The sequence below is a fragment of the Macaca mulatta genome, chromosome 20 (assembly GCF_049350105.2).
Source record: "Macaca mulatta isolate MMU2019108-1 chromosome 20, T2T-MMU8v2.0, whole genome shotgun sequence".
Lineage (NCBI taxonomy): Eukaryota > Metazoa > Chordata > Mammalia > Primates > Cercopithecidae > Macaca > Macaca mulatta.
The window spans coordinates 21,108,892-21,133,741 of record NC_133425.1 but is presented as its reverse complement, the minus strand read 5'-3'; the positions used below and the strand labels follow the sequence as shown (position 1 = coordinate 21,133,741).

Here is a 24,850-nt window from a genome sequence, read left to right as displayed (position 1 = left end):
AGTGGCATGATCTCGGCTCACCGCAACCTTCACCACCCAGGTTCAAGCAATTCTCCTGCCTCAGCCTCTCCAGTAGCTGGGATTACAGGTGCCCACCACCATGCCCAGCTAATTTTTGTATTTTTAGTAGAGACGGGGTCTCACCATGTTGGCCAAGCTGGTCACGAACTCCTGACCTCAAATGATCTATCTGCTTTGGCCTCCAAAAGTGCTAGGATTACAGGTGTGAGCCACCATGTTCTGCCTTCCAGCAACCATTTGGAGGACCCCTCACCACCCCTGCCCAGAGGAATGGGATCACCATGAAAATAGTTTATCTCCCTGTCCCATGACTTCACCCCCACACTCCACCAATCAATTATCTCCATACTTTGGCCCATCCAAAACCCTAGCCCCAAACTCCTTAGGGAGATGGATTTGAGGTTTCCTCCCATCTCTTTATTCAGTGAACCTATGATTAAACCTCTTTCTCCGCTGCAACCAGTGTCTCGGCGTATTGACTTGCCGTGGGCACTGGGCAAATAACTTATTATGGTTACAGTGGTGTTGGTATCATAGGCTGACTGTAGAGGCACATTACAAATGGTAGGAGCACAGAGAGGGGCACAAGATTGGGACTTTTACACTCGATCTACTGCATCCCCCTATTCTGTCAACTCAAAGCAATATGCTAACCATTGCCCTAGCTACTTAGCCATAGGGTCATTTGTCTTAACATCTGTATGAAAATGAGTTTTTATTAACATTATATGTAAATGAGTTTTTATTTAGAACTTTTCGGCCGAGCTCAGTGGCTCACGCCTGTAATCCCAGCACTTTGGGAGACCGAGGCAGGTGGATCATGTGAGGTCGGGAGTTTGAGACCCGCCTGGCCAACATGGTGAAACCCCAGTCTCTACTAAAAATACAAAGCATTAACTGGGCATGATGGCACATGCCTGTAATCCCAGCTACTCGGGAGGCTGAGACCAGAGAATCTCTTGAACCTGGGAGGTGGAGCTTGCAGTGAGCCAAGATCACGCCATTGCCCTCCAGCCTGGGTGACAGAGTGAGACTCCGTCTCAAAAAAAAAAAAAAAAAAAAAAAAAGGACTTCTGGGCCTTGTGTCTTCCATATACTGATGCCGCCCTACCTTTATATTTATAGATCGATAAAGCTTTCATCCTAGTTCTTTCTGAATTTATTACTGTCAGAAGGCTCATTCAACTTGGATCTGTCTGAAGAACCTAGGGGGAAAACAACATTAACATTGTATATTAGATTGGTAAAGGAACTACCATATGATGTTGAAGAACATACTCATTGACATAGTCTATTTTATTTTTCCAAGTTAAATTCATATTTGATATTTGAAAGCTATTTTGAGCTGTATTAGCATAACCGGGAGAAGTTTTTATATTATTTATCTTATACTGCTAAAATTCTAATTAATGTCATCTTGTACTTTTAGAAGACAAGTGAACTGCAAGAGAAGCACAGAGTTTTAAAACACCCCCGCATGCACAGACACACACACACAGCGAGAGAGAGAAAATCAAAATCAATTAGAAAGGGCAGAGAGAGGCATCAGGAGACCTGGTTTCTCACTGGAGCTCTGTCTGCTACTAACTTGGTAAATGACCTAGAGCAAGCCACTAAACCTCTTTAGGTATTAAACCTCTTAATATCTTCATTTTACCATAGTGAGTTGGACTTTGTTTCAAAGCCTCAAGCTCCGGATCCGTTCAACATTTTACCTTTATACTGTTGAGTTTTCATCCTTGAGCCTTAGACTCTGTAGCTTAGGTAGCTCCCTCAGAAATCAGTCAAAATTATTATTTAAAATTTTTTGTTGTTGTTGTCCAGGCATGGTGGCTCACACCTGTAATCCCAGCACTTTGGGAGGCCAAGGAGGATCACCTGAGGTCAAGAGTTCAAGACCAGCCTGGCCGACATGATGAAACCCCATCTCTACTAAAAATACAAAAATTAGCCAGGTGTGGTGGCATACACCTATAGCCCCAGCTACTGGGGAGGCTGGGTCACAAGAATAGCTTGAACCTGGGAAGCAGAGGTTACAGTGAGCAGAGATCATGCCATTAGACTCCAGCATGGGCGACAGAGTGAGACTCTGTCTCAAAAAACTAAAACTAACTAACTAAATAAAATTTTAAGAGACAGGGCCCTGCCATGCTGTCCAAGGTGGTTTTGAATTCCTGGCCTCAAGTTATCTTCTAGCCTCAGTCTCCCAAAGTGCTGGGATTATAGGCATGAGCCACCATGCCCAGTCTATAATTATTTAATTGGTTATTTTATCACTAAAACAATTCAATGAAAACAGAGGTGATGAATAAAGTTGTCGGAGTCTCACCAACGCATCTTAATGTAGACATTTCTCATTGTCTGAACTAGTACCCTGGGTTCTTTGTCCTACCTCCTAGAAAATTAAGGAACATGGACACAAAGGTGGGTTGGAACGAAAGTTTAATAAGTGAAAGAGGCTGGGTGCAGTGGCTCACACCTGTAATCCCAGCACTTTGAGAGGCTGAGGCGGGTGGATCACCTGACGTGAGGAGTTTGAGACCAGCCTGGCCAACATGGGGAAACGCCATCTCTACTAAAAAATCAAAATTAGCCAAGTGTAGTGGGGCATGCCTGTAATCCCAGTTACTTGGGAGGCTAAGGCAGGAGAATGAATCCAGGAGGCGGAGTTTGCAGTGACCCGAGATCACACCATTGCACTCGAGCCTGGGCAACAAGAGTGAAACTTCGTCTCAAAAAAGAATAATAATAAGTGAAAAAAAAAATTATCTGCAGCAGAGAGAGGAGTCCAAGTGGATTGCTGGGTTACGGCTGAATTCAAAAGCTTTTTTAAGAAACTCCTCTCTCATCTCTAGCAGTTTGAATAACTTCTCGTCAGTAGAGCTGTCTGTGCAACTACCAGTATCTTACAGCAGCTGTGGGCATGTATCTAGGCAAGCACAAAGCCTGGGTCTCTTGTTTTGATAGCTGTGGGTTTGTTTTAGGCAAGCCCCCCTCCTCCCTGTGTAAATTTCCACCATGGATATGCCTGAAAAGGGGAGGAAACTTTTTTCCTAGGAGCTCGCTAATTAGACAAAGTTGCTTATCTGTGTGCAGGTGCAGCCTGTTTTTCCCAAATGATTTTTCCTTTTCTTCTCCCTCAAAGTCAGAAAGGCAGGAGTTCCTTATTCTTTTAAGGGCTGAAGGAGGAAAACTCCCACCTTTTCACTCTGAAGGTTCACAGAAAATAAACTGACCAAAGGCAGATGAATAGGAGAAAAATTCATACAAAATTATTAATGTGCAGGGGAAGGTGGGAATCATACAGTGATTGTTCCTAAGCTCTCAATGGGGCACAGATGCATATATACCGTTTTTTGTTTGTTTGTTTTTGAGATGGAGTCTTGCTCTGTCGCCCAGGCTGGAGTGCAGTGGTGCAATCTTGGCTCACTGCAGCCTCTGCCTGCCGGGTTCAAGTGATTCTCCTGCCTCAGACTCCTGCGTAGCTAGGATTACAGGCACACACCACTATGCCTGGCTAATTTTTATATTTTTAGTAGAGACGGGGTTTCGCCATGTTGGCCAGGCTCGTCTCGAACTCCTGACCTCAGGTGATCCACCCGCCTCAGCTTCCCTAAGTGCTGGGATTACAGGCGTGAGCCACCACACCTGGTTTTTCATAGGGGATGGAGGAGATGGGGACTGTAGACAATTCTCTTGAGGGGCAGTAATGATTATTAGGGAGAATGAATGGACCAGGGAGAGAGAAATTAGCTTATACATAATTATCTTTGGAATGAGCTTCAGAGGCTGACATCATCTTGTGGAAAAGTATGTCTATGTGTGGTTGCATTACTTAGTCTTCTTTCCAGCTATAGATAATGAGATTTCAGGGAGGGGATAGAAGGCAACAGCGTTTCTTCTGTTAAGAAGCTGCCTTGGCTGGGCCCAGTGGCTCACGCCTGTAATCTCAACACTTTGGGATGCCGAGGTGGGTAGATCATTTGAGGTCAGGAGTTTGAGACCAACCTGGCCATCACGGTGAAACCCTGTCTCTACTAAAAATACAAAGAAAAAGCAAAAGCAAAAACAAAAAGCCCACAATTAGCCAGGCTTAGGAGAATCACTTGAACCTGGGTGAGGGAGGTTGCAGTGAGCCCAGATCATGCCATTGCACTCCAGCCTGGGCAACAAGAGCAAAGCCCTATCAAAAAAAAAAAAAAAAAAAGCTTTCTAGGTCAACTAAAGAAATTCCAGAGAGAGTTCCTTCCTGTACTTTGTGGGTGGAAAGGGAACAAGGCAAGGATAGAGAGACCTTGATTCTGAGGCTTATTTCTAAAGCCTTTTGATTTTCCAAAGCACTCGGCATGCCCAGGCACCATATTCTGGGGAAATGTTTTCTGTGCTCCAACCCTCGCATCTTCTTAATCCTTTTCCCGGGGATGATATTCAATGTATTTAAAACCCATACAGCAAAAGCATGAACAAATCAGAACAGACAATGGTTGCAAATGCCCAGCACAGCCACGTGGACTCCCCGGACGCTGGCAACCCTCTCCTTTCCTGGATGACGCTGTCAACTCTCTGGGACAACTTTCTTGACTTGTAATCCAAATACATATGTATAGACCCACATGCAGACACATAAAGTATAAATATGCACATAGGTTTGAGAAAGAAAATAAACTTTGTATCTGAAGAATGCAAAGCCCCTTTAAATTATCAGGCCCAGAGAGGCATTGAAACATGACAACTATCATACCTTACTTCCTCCTAAGGCTCAGTAATTATCTCTTGGAGCTACTTGATATATGGGCTCTACACTGACACCAAGGAGCCATAAAATTAACCTAACTACGCCATACACTGGACACCATAACTCATACCATACGCTAGATGCCATTATTCGTACCCTATAGTTCAACAATGTATAGCCAATCACTAATCAGTGTTCTTTTTTTTTTTTTGAGATGGGGTCTTGCTATGCTGCCCAGACTGGTCTTAAAAGTCCTGGGCTCAAGCTATCCTCCCACCTCAGCGTACTGAGTCGCTGTGACTACAGGTGTGAGCCACTGTACCCAGCTAATCAGTGTTATTTCTATAAATCAATGAGTCAAGAAACACCATATCAGCCACTAATCCCAGCACTTTGGGAGGCCGAGGCAGGCAGATTACGAGGTCAGGAGACCATCCTGGCTAACATGGTGAAACCCCGTCTCTACTAAAAATACAAAAAATTAGCCGGGCGTAGTGGCAAGCACCTGTAGTCCCAGCTACTTGGGAGGCTGAGGCAGGAGAATGGCGTGAACTCAGGAGGCAGAGCTTGCAGTGAGCCAAGATTGCACCACTGCACTCCAGCCCGGGCAACAGAGCAAGACTCCATCTCAAAAACAAAACAAAACAAAAAACAAAGAACCCACTTGTAACTTGTAAGGGGAGAACTCACCAAGGCAAGGGAAGTGTTTCCCGGGCAGCTGTCCACACTTTGGCTCAAGTAAACTCTTTAAAATTATATTATCTTCTTCCTTTAGGTCGACAGGTTTTTCGTTTTCCTATTAAAGCAAAACATGAAAGCATAGTAGATATATAGCCCTGAAATTCAAGTTTTATTGCAGGTATCTTTCACATCAGTATTCATAGATCTGAATGAGCCTATAGAATCATTTGCAGTAGCTGAAGAGTATTCCATAGTTTATCCAATCATCTCTAAATGGTGATATTTAGATTGTCTTTCAAAAATATTTTTATAATTGTTGTGGAAAACAAGGACAGCAGATTCAGAATTTAAGAGTTATAAACTGTCATTTATAAGAACTGCACTTCAGAAAGAAGGCATCTGCCCAGATGAGGCAACAAAACTAGTCTTTCTTTTATGCATGAGACTCCCTTCAAGAAATGCCTGGTGGTTAGCAGGAGAGAAATGGTTTCATGATACTTACATAGAGCCCAGGGCAGAGAAGAGGAGAGGGAACACCTTATAATAATAAATTAGCAAATTTTAAAAGGTTCATTAAAAAGAGTGTGGAAAGCATATATTTGAATGAGGTCTGCTGTTTATTTAGTGTCTTTTTTTTTTTTTTTTTGAGACAGAGTTTCACTCTTGTTGCCCAGACTGGACGCCATTACTCGCACCCTATAGTTCAACAATGTATAGCCAATCACTAATCAGTGTTTTTTTTGTTTTTGTTTTTGTTTTTTTGAGATGGGGTCTTGCTATGCTGCCCAGACTGGTCTTAAAAGTCCTGAGCTCAAGCTATCCTCCCACCTCAGCCTCCTGAGTCGCCGTGACTACAGGTGTGAGCCACTGTACCCAGCTAATCAGTGTTATTTCTATAAATCAATGAGTCAAGAAACACTGTATCAGCCACTAATCCCAGCACTTTGGGAGGCTTAGGCGGGCAGATCACGAGGTCAGGAGACCAACCTGGCTAACATGGCGAAATCCCATCTCTACTAAAAATACAAAAATTAGCCAGGCGTGGTGGCGGGCACCTGTAGTCCCAGCTACTCTGGAGGCTGAGGCAGGAGAATGGCGTGAGCACAATCTTGACTCACTGCAGCCTCCGCCTCCTGGGTTCAAGCGATTCTCCTACCTCAGCCTCCCGAGTAGCTGGATTTACAGGTGTGTGCCGCCATGCCCAGCTAATATTTGTATTTTGGGTAGAGACAGGGTATCACCATGTTGGCAAGGCTGGTCTCAAACTCCTGACCTCAGGTGATCTGCCTGCCTTGACCTCCCAAAGTGCTGGGATTACAGGTGTGAGCCACCGCACTGGGCCTATTTAGTGCAATTTTTTAAAATTTAATTCAAAGTTCCCGGATACATGTACAGGACGTGCAGGTTTGTTACATAGGTAAATGTGTGCCATGGTGGTTTACTGCACCCATCAACCCATCACCTAAGTATTGAGCCCCGCATGCATTAGCTATTTATTTTGATGCTCTCCATCCCCCGGCCCCCCAACCCCTGCCACCAGGACCCAGTGTGTGTTGTTCCCCTCCCTGTGTCCTCATTGTTCAGCTCTCACTTATAAGTGAGAATAGAATATTAAGAATCATTTTTGTAAAGACTTTAGTTTTTCCTACCTCCTGATAGAACACACTGTTTTACGGAGCAGCTATTTCTTCCTGTGTTCAAAGTCAGCTGCTGAACACACTGTAGCTTCCTGCTTTTTCCAGAGCAGAACCCTAGACATTGATGCTCATGGGCCCGGAGCCATTTGTTCGGTGGCTGTCCCTAGCACACCACAGGTCTGGGTTAGGTGAGACAAACAAAATTAATCTCTGGTGCACATACCAGCTTCACCAGGCCACAGTGGGCTTTCTCACCGCATCTCCTGCTTGGGGTCTCTGTGCTGCCCCTTAACCTTTTAGAAACCCATAATTTGGGGGCTCTGACCAAAGTCGCCCTTTCCAAGACAAAAACTTCCCACTCTGGAGAAAAGACGCCATCTTGAGGGGAGCGCGTAGCAGGGTGGAGAGGGAGGTGGGGTCTGAGGGAGGCTGAATAAGCACATTAACCCATCACTTCTCTGACCACCTTCTCAACAGGGCTCTGAGTCTCACATCTATGCTTTTCCCTCTAATGTCTTCTCCTCATAGTCTTAACCGTTGCGGTAATGAATTACATTTGCAGAAATGGTGCCACTTTTCAGAAAATATGCATAGAAAGAGAAACTATTGCTATCATGCTTTGGCTGTAAAATGAAATCATTTTACCATCTCTATCCCCAAAAACTCGTCTGTATTTTGCTCCCTCTTCCCAATTCCACTGGGATGTAATCTACCAATTCCTGTAAAGAGGTTAACCACTGGCCACCACAGATTTTCTCGCCTCCCTCCCTCCCTCCAGGTATTTTCCAGGTTTTCCTGATTATAAGAATCACCTGTGGTGCTCGTTAAGCAAATATTTCCCAGGCACGTCCTCTGGAGAGTCCAATTCAGTAGCCTTTGGGTGGGACTCAGGAATCTGTGACATTAATGAGAGCTCCATGTGATCCTTTTGACCAAGGAGTCGGGGAAACATTTTAATCTACAGTGTTATTTCAGATGCCTCGGGTTACTCCTCAAAGGCAACACATGAATCAATACTGTTTAGGTTGATGCAGAAATAATTGTTTTTTGCCATTAAAAGTAGTGGCAAAGGGCCAGGCGCAGTGGTTCACGCCTGTAATCCCAGCACTTTGGGAGGCTGAGGCAGGTGGATCACTTGAAGCTAGGAGTTCGAGACCAACCTGGCCAACATGGTGGAACCCTGTCTCTACTAAAAACACAAAAATTATCTGGGCGTGGTGGTGGGCGCCTGCTACTGGGAAGGCTGAGGCAGGAAAATCGCTTGAACCCGGGAGGCGGAGGCTGCAGTGAGCCGTGATCGCGCCACTGCACTCCAGCCTGAGTGACAGAGCGAGACTCCATCTCAAATAAATAAATAAATAAAAGTAGTGGCAAAAACCACAATCACTTTTGCACCAACCTAGTAATTGCAAATGTCACCCATCACTTGTATAGAGTCTAGGCATTATATTCACCTATTTTAGAACATGGGCTGCAGACATCTAGTTATCTCAAAGAGCAATGAGAGATGTTGAAAAAAATACATTGATCAGGCCTCAGGAAATCTGAGTTCTCCACCTGGCCCCTGACACTGTTGGGGCAAGTTTCCTTGCCTCAGTTTCCCCACTGGGAAACTTACAAGTGCTTTACAACAACAAAACATTCTTATTAGATCACTACTCCCTTTTACCCAGAAGTTTTACTTTGAGGAATTTATCTTGAGGGTTAACCAAGGAAATGTATCAGAATGCTCATGATGTTATTGCTTATAATGATGAAAAATTGCAAGCTACCTTAATGCTCATAATTACGGAAGTTATATAAACACAGATTTATCTCAACATTGAAGACTAGGCCACCCTAAAATGGTAACAGAGAGCTTTATGTTTAATAGGTTATAAAGTGACAGTGGCAGATTACAAAACAGTATTTAAACTTTCCTCCCAGTTTTTTAAAAAATTGTATGTGGTGTTTGTAGAAACATGTCTGTAAAGTTACCCACCTAAATATTAGCAGTGGTACTATTATGAGTGACTTTTGCCTTTTCTCTGTATCCTTCTGTAATTGTATTTTTTTGCTGTAAGCTTAAGCTTTTACACTTGGGGTCAATAAGGGTTCATTCATTTTTTTAAAGATATTTCATGTGCATTATCAGGGTAACTTCTGCAGTAGCCAGGAGACTAGATGTTACTTAAAAGGTTTTAGTTTAGGTGCAATGACTCATGGCTGTAATCCCAGCACTTTAGGAGGCCGAGGTGGGCAGATCACCTAATTCAGGAGTTCGAGACCAGCCTGACCAACATGGTGAAACCCTCTCTCTACTAAAAATACAAAAATTAGCCAGGTGTGGTGGCACGCACCTGTAATCCCAGCTACTCAGGAGGCTGAGGCAGGAGAATTGCTTGAACCCAGGAGGCGGAGGCTGCAGTGAGCCAAGATTCCACCAATGCACTCCAGCCTGGGTGACAGAGTGAAACTGTATCTCAAAAAAATGTTTAGTGATGTGAACAAGACTTGTTTTTTTCTCAACAAAGCCCATGATTCTCTTTCACTCTACATTGCAGTTGTAAATAATTTGCCCAAAAGATCCTAATTTCCCCCGAAGTTATAGGGAAAACACCAATTTACTCACCTGCAGCTGATTTCCGCGAACTCTGATTTCATGCCTGGCCCACAGGGGCAGCTGGCAGAATACCCGGCACAATCTGTCAGGAATCAGAGAGGCCACTTCCTTCCCCAATCCTTCCCTTTCAGCTGGGAGAATGGGAGAAGAGTCAGGTGCCCACAATGGGGAGAGCTTGTTGATGCGACTGGATTCCTGCTATAAAAACACAGAGCAGCCCACCCTCTACCCGGTTGATCTGGTAGTGCCTTTTGCTATGGCGTGCGGGCAGAGAGGAGGCTCCTGGAGACCCTCGGGCTGGTTCAATGCAGGCTGGAGGTGAGTAATTCTGGAAGTGGAGGGAGCGGCTATGATAGCTTTGTTTGTTGAAGTCCATTCTTCTTGACTATCTCCCTGTCTTTTTTTCCAGCACTTACAGGTCAATTTCTCTCTTCTTTGCCCTTGTGACTTCAGTGAACTCCATAGATGTTTTTCAGTTGGTAAATCCTGCTTTTCCAGGTATGCCTCTTGGGTGAGGGAAGTCTTCTTAGCAGAGAAAAACAGGTTGCAGCTGGAAGGCCTAGCCGGCCAAGAGACACAGGCCTGGCTCAGACAACCTCCATTCACCCCCTTCATTACCTTGGTCAGGTTACCGGATCTTTCCTCTGCGAACCTGTAGACTTACTATACCTGCTAAATGAAAACTCACAACACCTGCACTGCCTTCCAATCCCTCACTGCCTCAAGCTTTATGGTATCCCCAGAACAGCAAATCACCACAACTAACTTCAAACACAAACTCACGCTTAAGGAAAACATCGACATAACAGGCAAAACTAGAGCTGCTCACTTGACATTCACCTGAGCTGCAGAGCAGCAGATGATGGGCAAAAGTTGATCTTAAAAACAAAAAAAAAGCAGCCAGGCGCCGTGGCTCATGCCTGTAATCCCAGAACTTTGGGAAGCCAAGGCAGGCGGATCACCTGAGTTCAGGAGTTCGAGACCAGCCTGGCCAATGTGGTGAAACCCCGTCTCTACAAAAAATACAAAAACTAGCTGGGTGTGGTGGTAGGCACATATAATCCCAGCTACTCGGAAGGCTGAGGCAGGAGAATCACTTGAACCTGGGAGGCTGAGGTTGCGGTGAGCCGAGATCGTGCCACTGCACTCCAGCCTGGGCAACAGAGAGACTCTATCTCCCCCCCCAAAAAAAAAAACAAAAAACAAAACAAAAAAAGGTGTCCTCAGACTTACCCAGGCCTTCGTTTAACGTCCGTTTGCAAAACCTGTTGACAAAGCTTTTGTCAGTATTCCAGACCTGCCTCCATCCGCTCCACTGTCGAGGTGTTGACCTGGCTTCTACAGACCTGCTTGTCAACCCTAACCTGGGCTTCTTCCTGGAATACTTCAAAAGCGCTGGGTGCCTGATATTTTCCTTACAGTTCTTGGTATATTGTATCGTTGTTATCTTGCTCACTTGTTTGTGAGCTCTCCCAGGGTAGGGGACGATTCTTGCCTCCCTCATCTGGAATCCTTCCCATCCAAGAGGAGTCTATACATTTTTGTGGGAGTTGCATCATTTATGACTCAAAGCCCCCAGATGCTTCCTTTGCTCCCTAGGCACTGTCATTTGTGATGAAAAGGGAATAACAGTGGAGTTCCCAAGCAGTCCTGGCACCAAGAAATGGCATGCATCTGTGGTGGGTAAGTAACGTGTGTTAGCTCATCATAGTCCTGATTAGCAGACAGCCTTTGGCTTGGGCCCATCCTGTTGGTCTGGGGAGCAGAGTGCCCAAATTCCTGCAGCAATGGCATCCAACTCCCATGATGCCATGGGGATACCTGATTTGCATGAGGCCACCCAGCACGTAAGACCTATCTTTCTTTGAAAGTGTCTTACGTCAGCATCTCTGGGAAGCTTCTGGCTGCAAGTCATACCATCTCAGAGCTCAAGTCCTATCACCGAGTTGGGGTGGAAGTGAAGGGACTGAAGTGCCTTAGAAATGGACTGGTGGTCTTAACTCTGTAGCTTTGGACTGTCACTAAAATGTACTCAGCCATCCTGTCTAATCCTGCTCTGGTCTTGGCAGATCCCCTTGGTCTCGACGTGCCGAACTGCACTTACATCCTGAACCCAGAAAAGTTCACCCTGAGGGTTACCTATGAAAACTGTACCAGGAGAGTGGTAAGTCCATTGCTTTGAGCAGTTCTTGGGGAAGTACGTAGTAACCTAAGAGTTACTGGTAGTAAACTTGGCTAAGAACTTACTCTTTGGAGTAAAGCAGTGGCTCTCAACCAAGGGGGTGGTGTCTCGTGTGTGGTTCTTTTCTATTATAATCTGTCCAGGCCGGGTGTGGTGGCTCACACCTGTTATCTCTGCACTTTGGGAGGCTAAGGTGGGTGGATCACCTGAGGTCAGAAGTTTCACACCAGCCTGGCCAACATGGTGAAACCCCATCTCTACTAAAAATACAAAAAATTAGCTGGGTGTGGTGGCACACACCTGTAATCCTAGCTACTTGGGAGGCTGAGACAGGAGAAGCACTTAAACCCAGGGGGTGGAGGCGGAGGTAGCAGTGAGCTGAGATTGCTCCATTGCGCTCCAGCCTTGGCAACAAGAGCAAAACTGTAAGGGGGTAGTGGCGGAGAATCTGTCCAGCGGACACTTGGCAACATCTAGAAATATCTTTGGTTATCACAACTGGGGGTAGAACAGCTGCTACTGGCATCTAATGGATACAAGCCAAGGATGCTGGCAGACAAAAAAACATTACCCAAGTCTCCTCCCCATAACACAGAATTACCAGGCCTGAGATGTCAGTGTTGAGGATGAGAAACCCTGGCATTCAAGTACTTGAGCCCTTGAGCCCTGGCTCTACCACCAATTAGGTGTTATTTCCAGCAAGTTAGTCCTTTCAAGCCTGTTTGCCTACTAGAAGATGACAGTAATGGTGCCTGCTCCATGGGGTAATAAAGACTAATGATGGTCTACAGATTAAGACCTGGTGCAGCACCTGGATACAACATATGATGAAACATGAGCTATTTTGATCTGTAAACCCCCATGTGAGATGGAAGGCTATTTTGGTGCCAGCAAATAGAAATCTGACATATAGAAACAGGTGTTAAAAGGCAAACAGCAGCCAAGCAGTAAGGTTTTTTCTATTGCCAAGCAACAGTATTGCCCAATAAGGAATATTAGGAGCAATAAAAGCAACCTGTCTAAGCAGAAGCTAGCAAGTTGCAATTTGGAAAGTTTGGATTTAATTGACTAGTTGGACATAGGCCTGGGGTGAGTTCTGGGAATCTGCATGTCTAACAGTCTACACCATCTGATTATGATGCAGGTGGTCTGCAGTATAAGCTTTGTGCAGATACATTCTTAGACCCTACTCTGTAAACAGGCTTGAACTGTAAGTCATCTGGTCCCCAGAGCCCTCTATGATCAACCAATGAAGTAATCATATGTCCTTCATGAAAAAAATCTCATAATTTCCTTCTAAAACAGACCTTCTCAACATTAGAGGGCTTAGAGTTGCATTCCCTTAGACCAAGGGTCTGCAAACCATAACCTGTGGACTGCCAAATGCAGTCCATGGCCTCTTTGTGAGGCAGGCTTGCTCTGTAGCCCAGGCTGGAAAGCAGTGGCTGCAATCATGGCTCACTACCGCCTAGAACTGCTGAGCTCAAGGGATTCTCCCATCTCAGCCTCCCGACTAGCTGGGGCTACAGGCATGCAGCACTATGCCTATCTAATCTTTTCTTGTCGAGATGGGGATTTCACCATGTTGTCCAGACTGGACTCAAACTTCTGGCCTCAAGGGTTCTTCCCACCTCAGCCTCCCAAAGCACTGGGATTATAGGCATGAGCCACTCTGCCACTGTGCCTAGTTCATGTCTTTTTTTTTCTTTTTTTTTGTCTTCAAACTAAGAATGGGTTTTATCTTAATCTTCTTGAGACAGGGTCTTGCTGTTGTCCAGGCTGGAATGCAGTGGTGCAATCTCAGCTCACTGCAACCCCCACCTCCCGGGCTCAAGCAATCCCCTATCTCTCAGTACCACCTCAGCCTCCCCAGTAGCTGGGACAACAGGCATGCACCACCACACCCAGCTAACTTTCGTGGTGTTTTTTTTTTTTTTTTTTTTTTTTTTTTTTTTTTTTTTTTTTGTAGAGATGGAGTCTCACCATGTTGCACAGGCTGGTCTTGAACTCCTGAGCTCAGGCAATCCGTCTGCCTCAGTCTCCCAAAGTGATTGGGTTATAGGCAATGAGCCACTATGCCCAGCTGGCTCTTAGCTTTTTAAAGTTCTTTTAAGGAAACATGCTATGGATTTCATGTGGCTCACATGAGTCTAAAACAGTTGCTGATGCATAACAGAAAAAGGTTGGCTGACACCTACTTTTAGACTGAGTTCCCTAAAGTCAGGGGTAATAGCAAGGGTGGCTCTACCCAGCACAATGGCAGCTACTTAGGTACTTAACAAGTATTCAGATAACCTTGGTAGAAGCCCCAAACCAACCCCATTCAGCCAGGACCATGGTACTGAGACATAGGGCAGACACAAGAGAAATAGAAACTGAACTCCATTTCCTGATGCTAAAACTGGCCTATCAGCGTGAGTCTTCACTAACAGATTGCAATGGGCTAGCTAGTCTCCTGGTACAGGAATGAGGTACCTTCCAGCACTTGTGGTATTTGTAACTTTAAGGGTTTTGCCACTCAGACGGGTCAGATGGTATTCTAGAATCCCATGGAGGTACAGCACTTAGTGTTCCCACTATGCTATTTCTACACAGCATGGTGGATACCAGATGACCATCAGAGTCATGAATGACAGTGCTGCTCTAAGACATGGAGCTGTCATGTATCAGTTCTTCTGTCCAGCTATGCAAGTAGAAGAGACCCAGGGGCTTTCAGCATCTACAATCTGCAAGAAGGATTTCATGTCTGTGAGTGAAATGGGCTGACTGCTTGGGGTATATGGCTACTGTAGGGGGAATATGATGATCTAACCAGGGCTGGGCTTAGAAATCAGACCAGGATTTAATCCTGTACTTGCTAACTTTCTGTGTGATGATGGTTTAACTTTAACCACCCTGAGGCTTTGTTTTCAAGTCCAAAGTGATGGGACAATAATGCTCACCTCAGGGTGGCTCTAAGAATTGACTGAGAGTGTATACATGGTACTTGGCATATCATGCATGGCAATAGGGTTTTACTGGTAGTTGCACTCACATTAATCATCTGACAAATGGAATACATGCCATATTCTAGGCCCTACCCTAGATGCTAAGATACAATAAGTGAACAAATGGCCCAATCACATCTTCATGGATTTGGAGTCTAACATGGCTAATGTCAACCATGGACAACTAAAAAAAAACACTGATATAAAAGCAACTCCATAACAATGATAGAATTGCATTGCTTTACATAGTACCTAATTTATATGGACATAGGTCAAACGGGTGAATGTTTAAGAACATTGTCCCGGTCAGGTGCAGTGGCTCACGCCTGTAATCCCAGCACTTTGGGAGGCTGAGGCAGGTGGATCACCTGATATTAGGAGTTGGAGACCAGCCCGACCAACATGGTGAAACCCCATCTCTACAAAATATAAAAAATTAGCCAGGTGTGGTAGTACTTGCCTGTAATCCCAGCTACTTGGAAGGCTGAGGCAGGAGAATCGCTTGAACCCAGGAGACGGAGGTTGCAGTGAGCTGAGATTTCACCATTGTACTCCAGCCTGGGTGATGAGTGAAACTCCAACTTGCAGGGGGAAAAGGTGTCCCAACTTACAACTAGAAAGGAGCTTAGATCTTCCAGCTGCCTCTTGGGATCAGAAGTTCAACGAAGTATCATGACATCTAAGGGCACAGTCAGGGTTCATGTGCTTATTCTGCATCCCACAAGCAGGCCTTTTGGTTTGATAACCACACAGCAATTTCTCTAGCAGGTGACATGAATTCAGAAACATGTACCTCCAAATCAGAGTCTTACATCACAATTCTCTTCTTCCAGTTTTCCTTGCCACGGGTCTTCTCTGGCTTGGCTGATGACAATAAGGTATGAAAGCAAATTTTAAAAATCAGACTTTAATAACCTTTAATTCTATGTTAAAGGTGATATTACCTTCAACCTGATAAATCATTAGGCTACCAGAGACTTGGTTAAGGGAGCGCCAGCCCTCTAAACAAAGCTTTTTGACTTCAGGTGACCAAACTTAAGATGGGATGGAGCATTGAGGTTGGTGATGGTGCAAGAGTCAAGACTCTAACCCTGCCAGAGGCCATGAAGGAAGGCTTCAGTCTCTTGATTGACAACCACAGGATGATCTTCCACGTGCCATTCAATGCCACTGGAGTGACTCACTATGTGGTAGGTGTGGAAGTCTTTCTTTGTGCCACCAAAGCACAGGCCATTATTCCTAAATCCAAGCATAATCTCAACCATGTCATCACATTAACTTATAATACAACCCATATAAGCATTTTAATGCCTATTAAGTGCCAAACACTTCCCTGGGTATTCACGACTATAATCCCAGCACTTTCGAAGGCTGAAGTGGGCAGATCGCTTTGAGGTCAGGAATTCAAGACCAGCCTGGCCAACATAATGAAACCCTGTCTCTACTAAAAACACAAAAACTTAGCTGGGTGAGGTGGTGCGTGCCTATAATCCCAGCTACTCAGGAGGCTGAGGTGGAAGAATCGCTTGAACCCAGGAGAGGTAGAGGTTGCAGTGAGCAGAGATTGTGCCACTGCACTCCAGCCTGGGCAACAGAGTGAGACCATTTCTCAAAAATAAACAGACATAATCCTTACCTCAATCTAGTCTCTTTCCCCATAGTCTTAAATCTATACTACAACATAGAACAAGCATACGCCTAAAAGCTTTATAGGTTAAGGGGTTCTGTTTGGGTTGTCAGTGTCCTATATTTTATAGCAAGTATTGGTGCTTTCCAGGCTAATAGTCTGAACACTGCACTAAATTAATCTCCTAAAGTACTTAGGACAGGTCCTGACACATAAATGCTCAAATGCCAACCACTTCAAGAATGGTCCTATTTCCCAGTAAGAACACAAATGGATTGAAGCTTGAAAACATTGTCTGGCTGCTGATACTTTAAAACAGTCATATGGGGTAAGGACAGATCTTATCTGCCTAGAAGTGATTGGCTATAGGTGATCTAGACAACATTCTTCCAGATGTTAGAACAAGGTTAAAATAAGTATACCTCCAGAACAGTCATTAGACAAATGCTTAAATCCTACTTGTGTCAAAGTAGTGCCCATTACTTGGATATATTCTTGCCGAGAGGATATTCTTACTGGTTAGAGATTCAAGTAACCAATGTTCTTTCTCCCCCAGCAAGGTAACAGTCATCTCTACATGGTGTCTCTGAAGCTTACATTTATATCTCCTGGACAGAAGGTGATCTTCTCCTCACAAGCTATTTGTGCACCAAGTAAGGTCCCAGATAGCTGCAACCTCAGTGTGGGAGACACTGTCCTAGAAGCTTAATCAAGGCTGGTAATGGGCATTCTGTTGTCATTCCTTCTAGATCCTGTGAACTGCAATGCCACACACATGACTCTCACCATACCAGAGTTTCCTGGGAAGCTTAAGTCTCTGAGCTTTGAAAACCAGAACATTGATGTGAGCCAGCTGCATGACAATGGAATTGATCTAGAAGCAACAAATGGCACAAAATTGCATTTCAGCAAAACTCTGCTCAAAACAAAAGTATGTTCAATCGTCAACCACTGAACTCCACTGGGTCCTTGCTTGAAGTATACTCTTGTGGGTAGTCCTGATATGGCTGATAACTTGCCCGTGAGTTCTAATTGCCAACATAACAGATTCAAATGCCAGAAGGCCTCATTTGATCATCTTGCATAAGTGAAATACCAAGTAACTGATGTTCATTCTCTAAACATAAAACCTCTTTAAGTTCTGCCATGAAAAATCATCTAAGTGTTTCTAAGTCTGAAAACCGTCTAAGGCCCCAACTGAGTAGTAGCAACTACTTGTCAAATACCTAATGATGAATCTGTCCTGGTCAGCGAACAGGACACCTTGATCTAAACAAAAGGGTCCCGTAGTGTCGCTACTGAGGTTAGCCTTCACTAGAACTGCCAGGGATACCGCCAGATGATAACCTTAGGTTGGGAGTACATGTTATACAATACCATTTTATAACATCTGTAGAGTCCTTTTGACTCAGACCTGGCTTGGCAGAGGATTCCACTATTCTTTGGAATTTGATCTGTTAATTCAAACTTTAGTGCCTCGTACAAAGAGTACAGTGCTAGGTACTCCAGGGCATGAGTTTAAAGCAATAAATCTGCCTGGGAATACATCCAGATCTGAGGAATTGATAGGGTCTCTCTTGTTTTGGCTTAAAGGGAACCCAGATAAGTCTGGAGTGTGTCCTGCAAGTATTCAGTGGACTTCCTTGCTGTTTCCCTGTGACAGTTCCGGGCCCCAACAGGCTGTGGCTGCTAATTGACATTCTTTTCTTATTTCAGTTATCTGAAAAATGCCTACTCCATCAGTTCTACTTAGCTTCACTCAGGCTGACCTTTCTCCTTCAGTCGGAGACAGTATCCATGGTGATCTATCCTGAGTGTGTCTGTGAGTCACCAGTTTCCATAGGTAAAGACCTTTTATTAAAACCATATTCTACCTTTTTTCTCCCTTGGCTCTTCTTATACATGTGGGCAAATGTATAGAAGGTCAGATTCTGATGTATTGCTTATAGACTGAAGAAACTAAAGACTAGTCAGATTAGAAACAGTCTAGCTGCTATGATGGGGTCCTAAGTATGATATTTTTAAGATCCCTTACATAGGTAGATTTTATGGTAACTGCCCCATGGTTAAGTAACCTAGATATTTTGGCTTAGGAGCCTGAACCTGCCATCTAGGTAAGAATGTTCAAACTTCTAGTTAGAATTAAAAGTTTAAGTCCCGCCTGACCCCGAAATTCCTACAAATTCTTAAAGAAATACAGAGTGAATATCTCTTGTTTAGCATTGCCTCCACCATGTGCTTCTGTTTAATTTGATCTGCACAAGTCAGATCAAATAGAAAAATCAGTTCCTGCCTCAGTTTCTCCCCGAACTACTCAGGATTTGTGAGTATACAAAGAAAGGATACAATAACATAGGTGCTGTACTTAAAGCCACATTAAGTTTAATTTTAAGTCAACTTCTGCCCTTCATCAGGATTCTCACTGGTCTTATGCTATATAGCACCTCTTCCTATGTCTACTGGTCCCTCTTTTGGATGAAAAGTCTTCATCTCACATAGAACAATCAACTAACTTCAGCTCCCTTTGTAATTAAAGCTGCAGATCAAGGTTCCCTCACAAAGTCTTAAGACAAATTCTGATGCCTCCTAAATTAGAATTTCTCCCTCGTAGTATATCAGGTTGGGAGATGACAGTATCACAGGGCAGACAACCTTATTTTCTCTAAACTTTCACCGCTGTCTAGTTACAGGGGAGCTGTGTACCCAGGATGGGTTTATGGACTTCGAGGTCTACAGCTACCAAACACAACCAGCTCTTGACCTGGATACTCTGAGGGTGGGAAACTCATCCTGCCAGCCTGTCTTCAAGGCTCAGTCTCAGGGGCTGGTACGGTTCCACATACCCCTGAATGGATGTGGAACGAGATATAAGGTTAGTACTGGCGGATGGCACGAGGTTAAGACTCATCTTTGATATAACTGGCTGCTAACCCACTATCTCTGACCTTTAAGTTTGAAGACGATAAAGTCATCTATGAAAATGAAATACATGCTCTCTGGACGGATCTTCCTCCAAGCAAAATATCTAGAGACAGTGAGTTCAGGTGAGATAAAATTGCTATTTGACTCTTAAGCTCTAGTTTAAACTCAAGCAATTTTTTAACCTGAAGTTCTCTGTACCTACCCTCCCTCCAAACTCTTACAGAATGACAGTGAAGTGTTCTTACAGCAGGAATGACATGCTACTAAACATCAACGTTGAAAGCCTTACTCCTCCAGTGGCCTCGGTGAAGTTGGGTCCATTTACCTTGATCCTGCAAAGCTACCCAGGTAAGAGATTGTGGTCTGTGAAATTGCTTAAATAATTTCAAACTTCCCCCTAAAATGAACATCCTGATACTGCCAGACTAATGGAGCGGTGGTGACCTATGTACACGTGTTGCAGCCATTAACTACTTGAATACTATTCAATTTCAGACAATTCCTACCAACAACCTTATGGGGAAAACGAGTACCCTCTAGTGAGATTCCTCCGTCAACCAATTTACATGGAAGTGAGAGTCATAAACAGGGATGACCCCAACATCAAGCTGGTCTTAGATGACTGCTGGGCGACGTCCACCATGGATCCAGACTCTTTCCCCCAGTGGAACATTGTTGTGGATGGGTAGGTACTCCCTGTACCATCAGTTTGCCCAGCTAATCCATCAGAACTTGCCAGTAATGGGAATAAACCCTCTTGGGGTTTAGAGGGGCATTCAGCCATGTTAGACCCAGATTTAGTCCTTGTTTTCTAATCAGGACTCAATGCTGCCTTCTGTGTTGTTTTTGTTTTGAGATGAGGTCTCATTCTATCACCCAGGCTGGGGTGCCGCAGCATGATCTTAGCTCACTGTAGCCTCTGCCTCCTGGGTTCAAGCAATTCTCCTACCTCAGCCTCCCGGGTAGCTGAGATTACAGGGGCACACCACCAAGCCTGGCTAATTTTTGCAATCTTAATAGAGACAGGGTTTCACCATGTTGGCCAGGCTGGTCTGGAACTCCTGACCTCAGGTGATCCACCCACCTTGGCCTCCCAAAGTGCTGGGATTACAGGCGTGAACCACCACGCTTGGCCGCATGCTACCTTCCAATCACCTTTTGAATCTTAAGGAATGAATTCCAAAGCCCCAGAAAGTCTGACTCTACTATGGGTGTTGATCATCTGGAAAGACTGATCTCCAGCCTCCCATCTGTTGAACACCTACCGTATGCCAGGCACAGTGCTATGTATTCCACATCCACTAGTTGTCCTAGTCATTTTATTGCATGAAGAAACCCCAGCTTGCTGCCTAGACAACCAGGCCAAAACAGTACTTACACAGTGGAGCTTGGATTAGAATATCCAGCTGACTCTAGAATCTGAGCACTATGATACTCTGAGGTTGTAGCCACACACTTGTACACATAGGTGTTCATCCTCATAGCTCTCCTGCCATGTCCTGTCCTACAGCTGGATCTTACTCATTCTTACAGAATAGTGTGTACTTGGCTAAAACTACTTTTGCTTTCTTGAAGCTGTGGTAGCTCAGTTGCTAAGCCTTTTTTGTTTTGTTTTGTTTTTTGTTTTTTTGTTTTTTTGTTTGTTTGCTTTTGTTTTGAGATGAAGTCTCGCTCTTGCATCCCAGTCTGGAGTGCAATGGCATGATTTCGGTTCACTGCAACCTCCGCCTCTCCAGTTCAAGCGATTCCCCGGCCCCAGCCTCCCAAGTAGCTGGGATTACAGGCACCTACCACCACATCCAGCTACTTTTTGTATTTTTAGTAGAGACAGGGTTTTGCCATGTTGGCCAGGCTGGTCTTAGACTCCTGACATCAGATGATTTGCCCACCTCGGCCTCCCAAAGTGCTGAGATTACAGGGGTGAGCCACCGTGCCTGGCCAAGAAACCAGTGTCTTCTGAAATGATATAACTTGTACTTCTCATTTAGTTGGCAAACAGGTACTGCTAAAATTGTTAAAATATAACTAGCCTATACAACTTATGACTTCATAGACATTATAGGTCAGGTAAGAAATGCTGAGTAAAACGAAGATGCTGGTAGAAGGTAAATGTGGCAATAGTCCTGAAGACATTACATATGACTAAATCTGGGCAGACGTTGAATTTCACTCCAAGATGCATGTAACTGACATCCCTCCCTGGTGCATACCTCCTAGCTGTGCATATGAGCTGGACAACTACCAGACCACCTTCCATCCAGTCGGCTCCTCTGTGACCCATCCTGATCACTATCAGAGGTTTGACATGAAGGCTTTTGCCTTTGTATCAGAAGCCCATGTGCTCTCTAGCCTGGTAAGTGATTCAGAAGTCACTAGGGACAGGTTAAGTGTTAGTGCATCGATTCCATTTAACTCTCTTCTGTCACCAGGTCTACTTCCACTGCAGTGCCTTAATCTGCAATCGACTCTCTCCAGACTCCCCTCTGTGTTCTGTGACCTGCCCTGTGTCATCTAGGCACAGGCGAGGTAAAAACTTCAAATTCCTGTTTCTGTGAGTCTAATTCAAAGCAAGTATCAACTTTTCAGAATAGAAGATCTTAAAGACAGGTATAACTCACTCTTCACTTAGTGCCAAGAGCTCTTGTTGGCCCAGTCAAAACTTCTTGGCCCAGTCTAGCTTATTCATGTGACAGGTCTAAGATGAACAGGTTCTTTTTTTTTGATAGAGTTTTGCTCTTGTTGCCCAGGCTAGAGTAAGATGGTGTGATCTTGGCTCACTGCAACCTCTGCCTCCCGGGTTCAAGTGAAGTGATTCTCCTGCCTCAGCCTCCCAAGTAGCTGGGATTACAGGCACCCACCACCACACCCAGCTAACATTTATTTTTCTTTTTATTTTTATTTTTATTTTTTTGAGATGGAATCTCGCTGTGTTGCCCAGGCTGGAGTGCAGTGGCCAGATCTCAGCTCACTGCAAGCTCCGCCTCCTGGGTTTATGCCATTCTCCTGCCTCAGCCTCCCGAGTAGCTGGGACTACAGGTGCCTGTCACCATGCCTGGCTAGTTTTTTGTATTTTTAGTAGAGACAGGTTTCACCATGTTGGCCAGGCTGTTCTCAATCTCCTGACCTCAGGTGATCCACCCACCTCAGCCTCCCAAAGTGCTGGGATTATAGGCATGAGCCACCACGCCTGACCCCAAGAATCCATCCCACTTTTACAGGAAAGGGCATAACCTATCCTGCAAAGGCAGGACAAACCACATGGACAAAATATTCCAGAGAGCTTCTACTTCTAAGCATTCCATTGACACACCTCTCGAACCACTATTCCAGAGGCTAAACACAAACTTGATCCCCTGTCTCCAGCCACAGGGGCCACTGAAGCAGAGAAAATGACAGTCAACCTCCCAGGACCCATTCTCCTGTTGTCAGACGACTCCTCATTCAGAGGTATGGAACTAAAACTTGGAGTACTTCCTGGATTCAAGTTCTTAGCTTTTTATGCCAAGGGGTCAGTGTTTACATATACCATGTACCCATGGTAAGTCTAAATAGAAGAATAAAAGGCTAAGTCTCTTCCCAGAGGTAGGCTTCTATTAAGTCTCCTGTGTACTCTTCTAGAAATCACTTCAACACAAGTAGGATCCTATCTTCTACCTACTGATCTAGAACTTGGTCTCTAACCTGTCTTATCTACCTTATATCTGTACAAAGAACCATATAGGATTCCATGTGGCTCTACCTTAGTCATGATCCTCATTCATGGATATCTATAGGTTTATTTCTAGTGTTGTCCTCAGTCCATAATAGAATCCTTCTTTTTCTTTTTGAGATGAAGTTCCGTTCTTGTCGCCCAGGCTGGAGTGCAATCTTGGCTCATTGCAACCTCTGCCTCCCGGGTTCAAGTGATTCTCCTGCCTCAGCCTCCCAAGTATCAGGGATTACAGGCACCTGCCACTGTGCCTAGCTACCTTTTTTTTTTTTTTTTGTATTTTTAATAGAGATGGGGTTTCACCATGTTGGCCATGTTGTCCTTGAACTCCTGACCTCAGGTGATCCGCCCGCCTCAGCCTCCCAAAGTGCTGGGATTACAGGCGTGAGCCACCACACCTGGCCACATACACATTAAAAAATCCTCTTAAGTCTCTAACTACTATACAAGAAATTCAAGGTACATTTCTAGTAGGATTAGGTCAGAGCATGTACATCTTAACATGCTATGGCCAAACTTAAGTCTGTATTAGTTTATATTCCTGTTATCACATATCCTTACCTGAGATAGTCTTAATGAGCAACCTGTGGGATCACACCCTCAGGGGACAGCTAACCACATCGACTAGCATGAAGATGTTGTACTAAACTCTCAGGTTCTTCCCTAGGTGTTGGCTCATCTGATCTAAAAGCAAGTGGGAGCAGTGGGGAGAACAGTAGGAGCGAAACAGGGGAGGAGGTTGGCTCACGAGGTAAGTTTATTCAGTGTTGCACATTTCTGAAATAAGCCTGTTGAAGGCTTAGTTTTACCCCCTTCTCTGGGGAGCCTTATGTAAGGCTTCAACTTACCCTTACTTAAAAATACTGAAGACTCAAATGTCGTCTTCCTTTGTAGATGTTATGGACACCAAAGGGCACAGGACTGCTGGAGATGTTGGTTCCAAAGCTGTGGCTGCTGTGGCTGCCTTGGCAGGTGTGGTGGCAACTCTAGGCTTCATCTGTTACCTGTATAAGAAAAGGACTGTGTCAAATCACTAAATGGGCTTCTAAATAAAGCAGTCAAAATAAGTCTCTTGCCTTCTACATTCTCATTAAGATTAGATGACAAGGGATCATTTCTTTTGTTCCTCAGTGTAGAGGCAGTACCTCAGCAATCCTCTGGGCAGGATTTGTGTATAGATACAAATAGAGAAATTCGTGGTATAATTGTTTCCTGTCATTTGGCCCCTTCTGATTCTCTAACCCTAATACATGAGTCGTCTGACACTCCCAGTCAACAGTAGAGCTGAGCTACAGCCCACCTCTGGGGGTACACTTGAGTCTACAATCTTACATAGCATAAGAAGCCAGCAAGCTACCCACAATTACTGGCAGAAATCCTACCCTCCTTTTTTAAGGGAAGGGAAACCAGACTTTCCTAAGAAAGTAATAAGAACCTACTTCAAGATAATTCCTAACTCAAGTTACACTCAAGCTTACAACTTTCCTGAGCTTAAAAGGACTTAGTTACCTTCCCACTTAAACTAAAGACAAACAATCTTTCTTTGGTAAGGAAAGGAGTACTAAAGTGCCAGAGTCCTAAGACCCAATTATAACATTCCAAGAATCAGACTCCACCATTCAACTGAGCCTAGAGTGAGTTTTCCACTACCTGTATTTGATCTTGACCCTCTCCTGAGTCCTTCTTTCTGAGGGTAGCCAGTCTTATTCTAAGCAATTATGTCATCAACATGACTAGTGTCTGTTTT

The 24,850-nt window shown here is 44.5% G+C and overlaps 2 protein-coding genes across 5 annotated transcripts in view; one reads left to right on the top strand and one right to left on the bottom strand.

Annotated features, from left to right (window-relative positions):
• Nucleotides 1-7,794, bottom strand: part of ANKS4B (ankyrin repeat and sterile alpha motif domain containing 4B) — a 51,000-nt gene extending 43,206 nt beyond the window's left edge. The window contains exons 1-4 of the mRNA XM_001091739.5: nt 7,720-7,794; nt 7,087-7,253; nt 5,447-5,552; nt 1,133-1,226 (exon numbers count right to left, since the gene is read on the bottom strand). The gene's annotated coding sequence lies outside the window, so the exon portion shown is untranslated. The remainder of the gene's footprint in view (nt 1-1,132; nt 1,227-5,446; nt 5,553-7,086; nt 7,254-7,719) is intronic.
• Nucleotides 7,795-9,703: 1,909 nt separating this feature from the next.
• ZP2 (zona pellucida glycoprotein 2) lies at nt 9,704-24,167 on the top strand. 4 transcript variants are annotated; one of them, XM_077986463.1, is made up of 19 exons: nt 9,704-9,994; nt 10,086-10,174; nt 11,276-11,359; nt 11,746-11,840; nt 14,454-14,606; nt 15,679-15,723; nt 15,871-16,035; nt 17,029-17,125; nt 17,222-17,403; nt 18,189-18,315; nt 19,157-19,344; nt 19,425-19,516; nt 19,645-19,742; nt 19,890-20,079; nt 21,612-21,747; nt 21,824-21,920; nt 22,758-22,841; nt 23,771-23,854; nt 23,998-24,167. In XM_077986463.1, the coding sequence occupies exons 1-19, from the start codon at nt 9,816-9,818 to the stop codon at nt 24,138-24,140; spliced, it is 2,328 nt and encodes a 775-aa protein (XP_077842589.1). In that variant the 5' UTR covers nt 9,704-9,815; the 3' UTR covers nt 24,141-24,167. The 4 variants fall into 4 exon arrangements, 3 of the variants coding, with proteins under 3 accessions (XP_077842589.1, XP_014981257.3, XP_077842588.1); XM_015125771.3 differs by having other exon boundaries at nt 19,618-19,742; XM_077986462.1 differs by having other exon boundaries at nt 19,618-19,742; nt 22,725-22,841.
• The last annotated feature ends 683 nt before the right edge of the window (nt 24,168-24,850 follow it).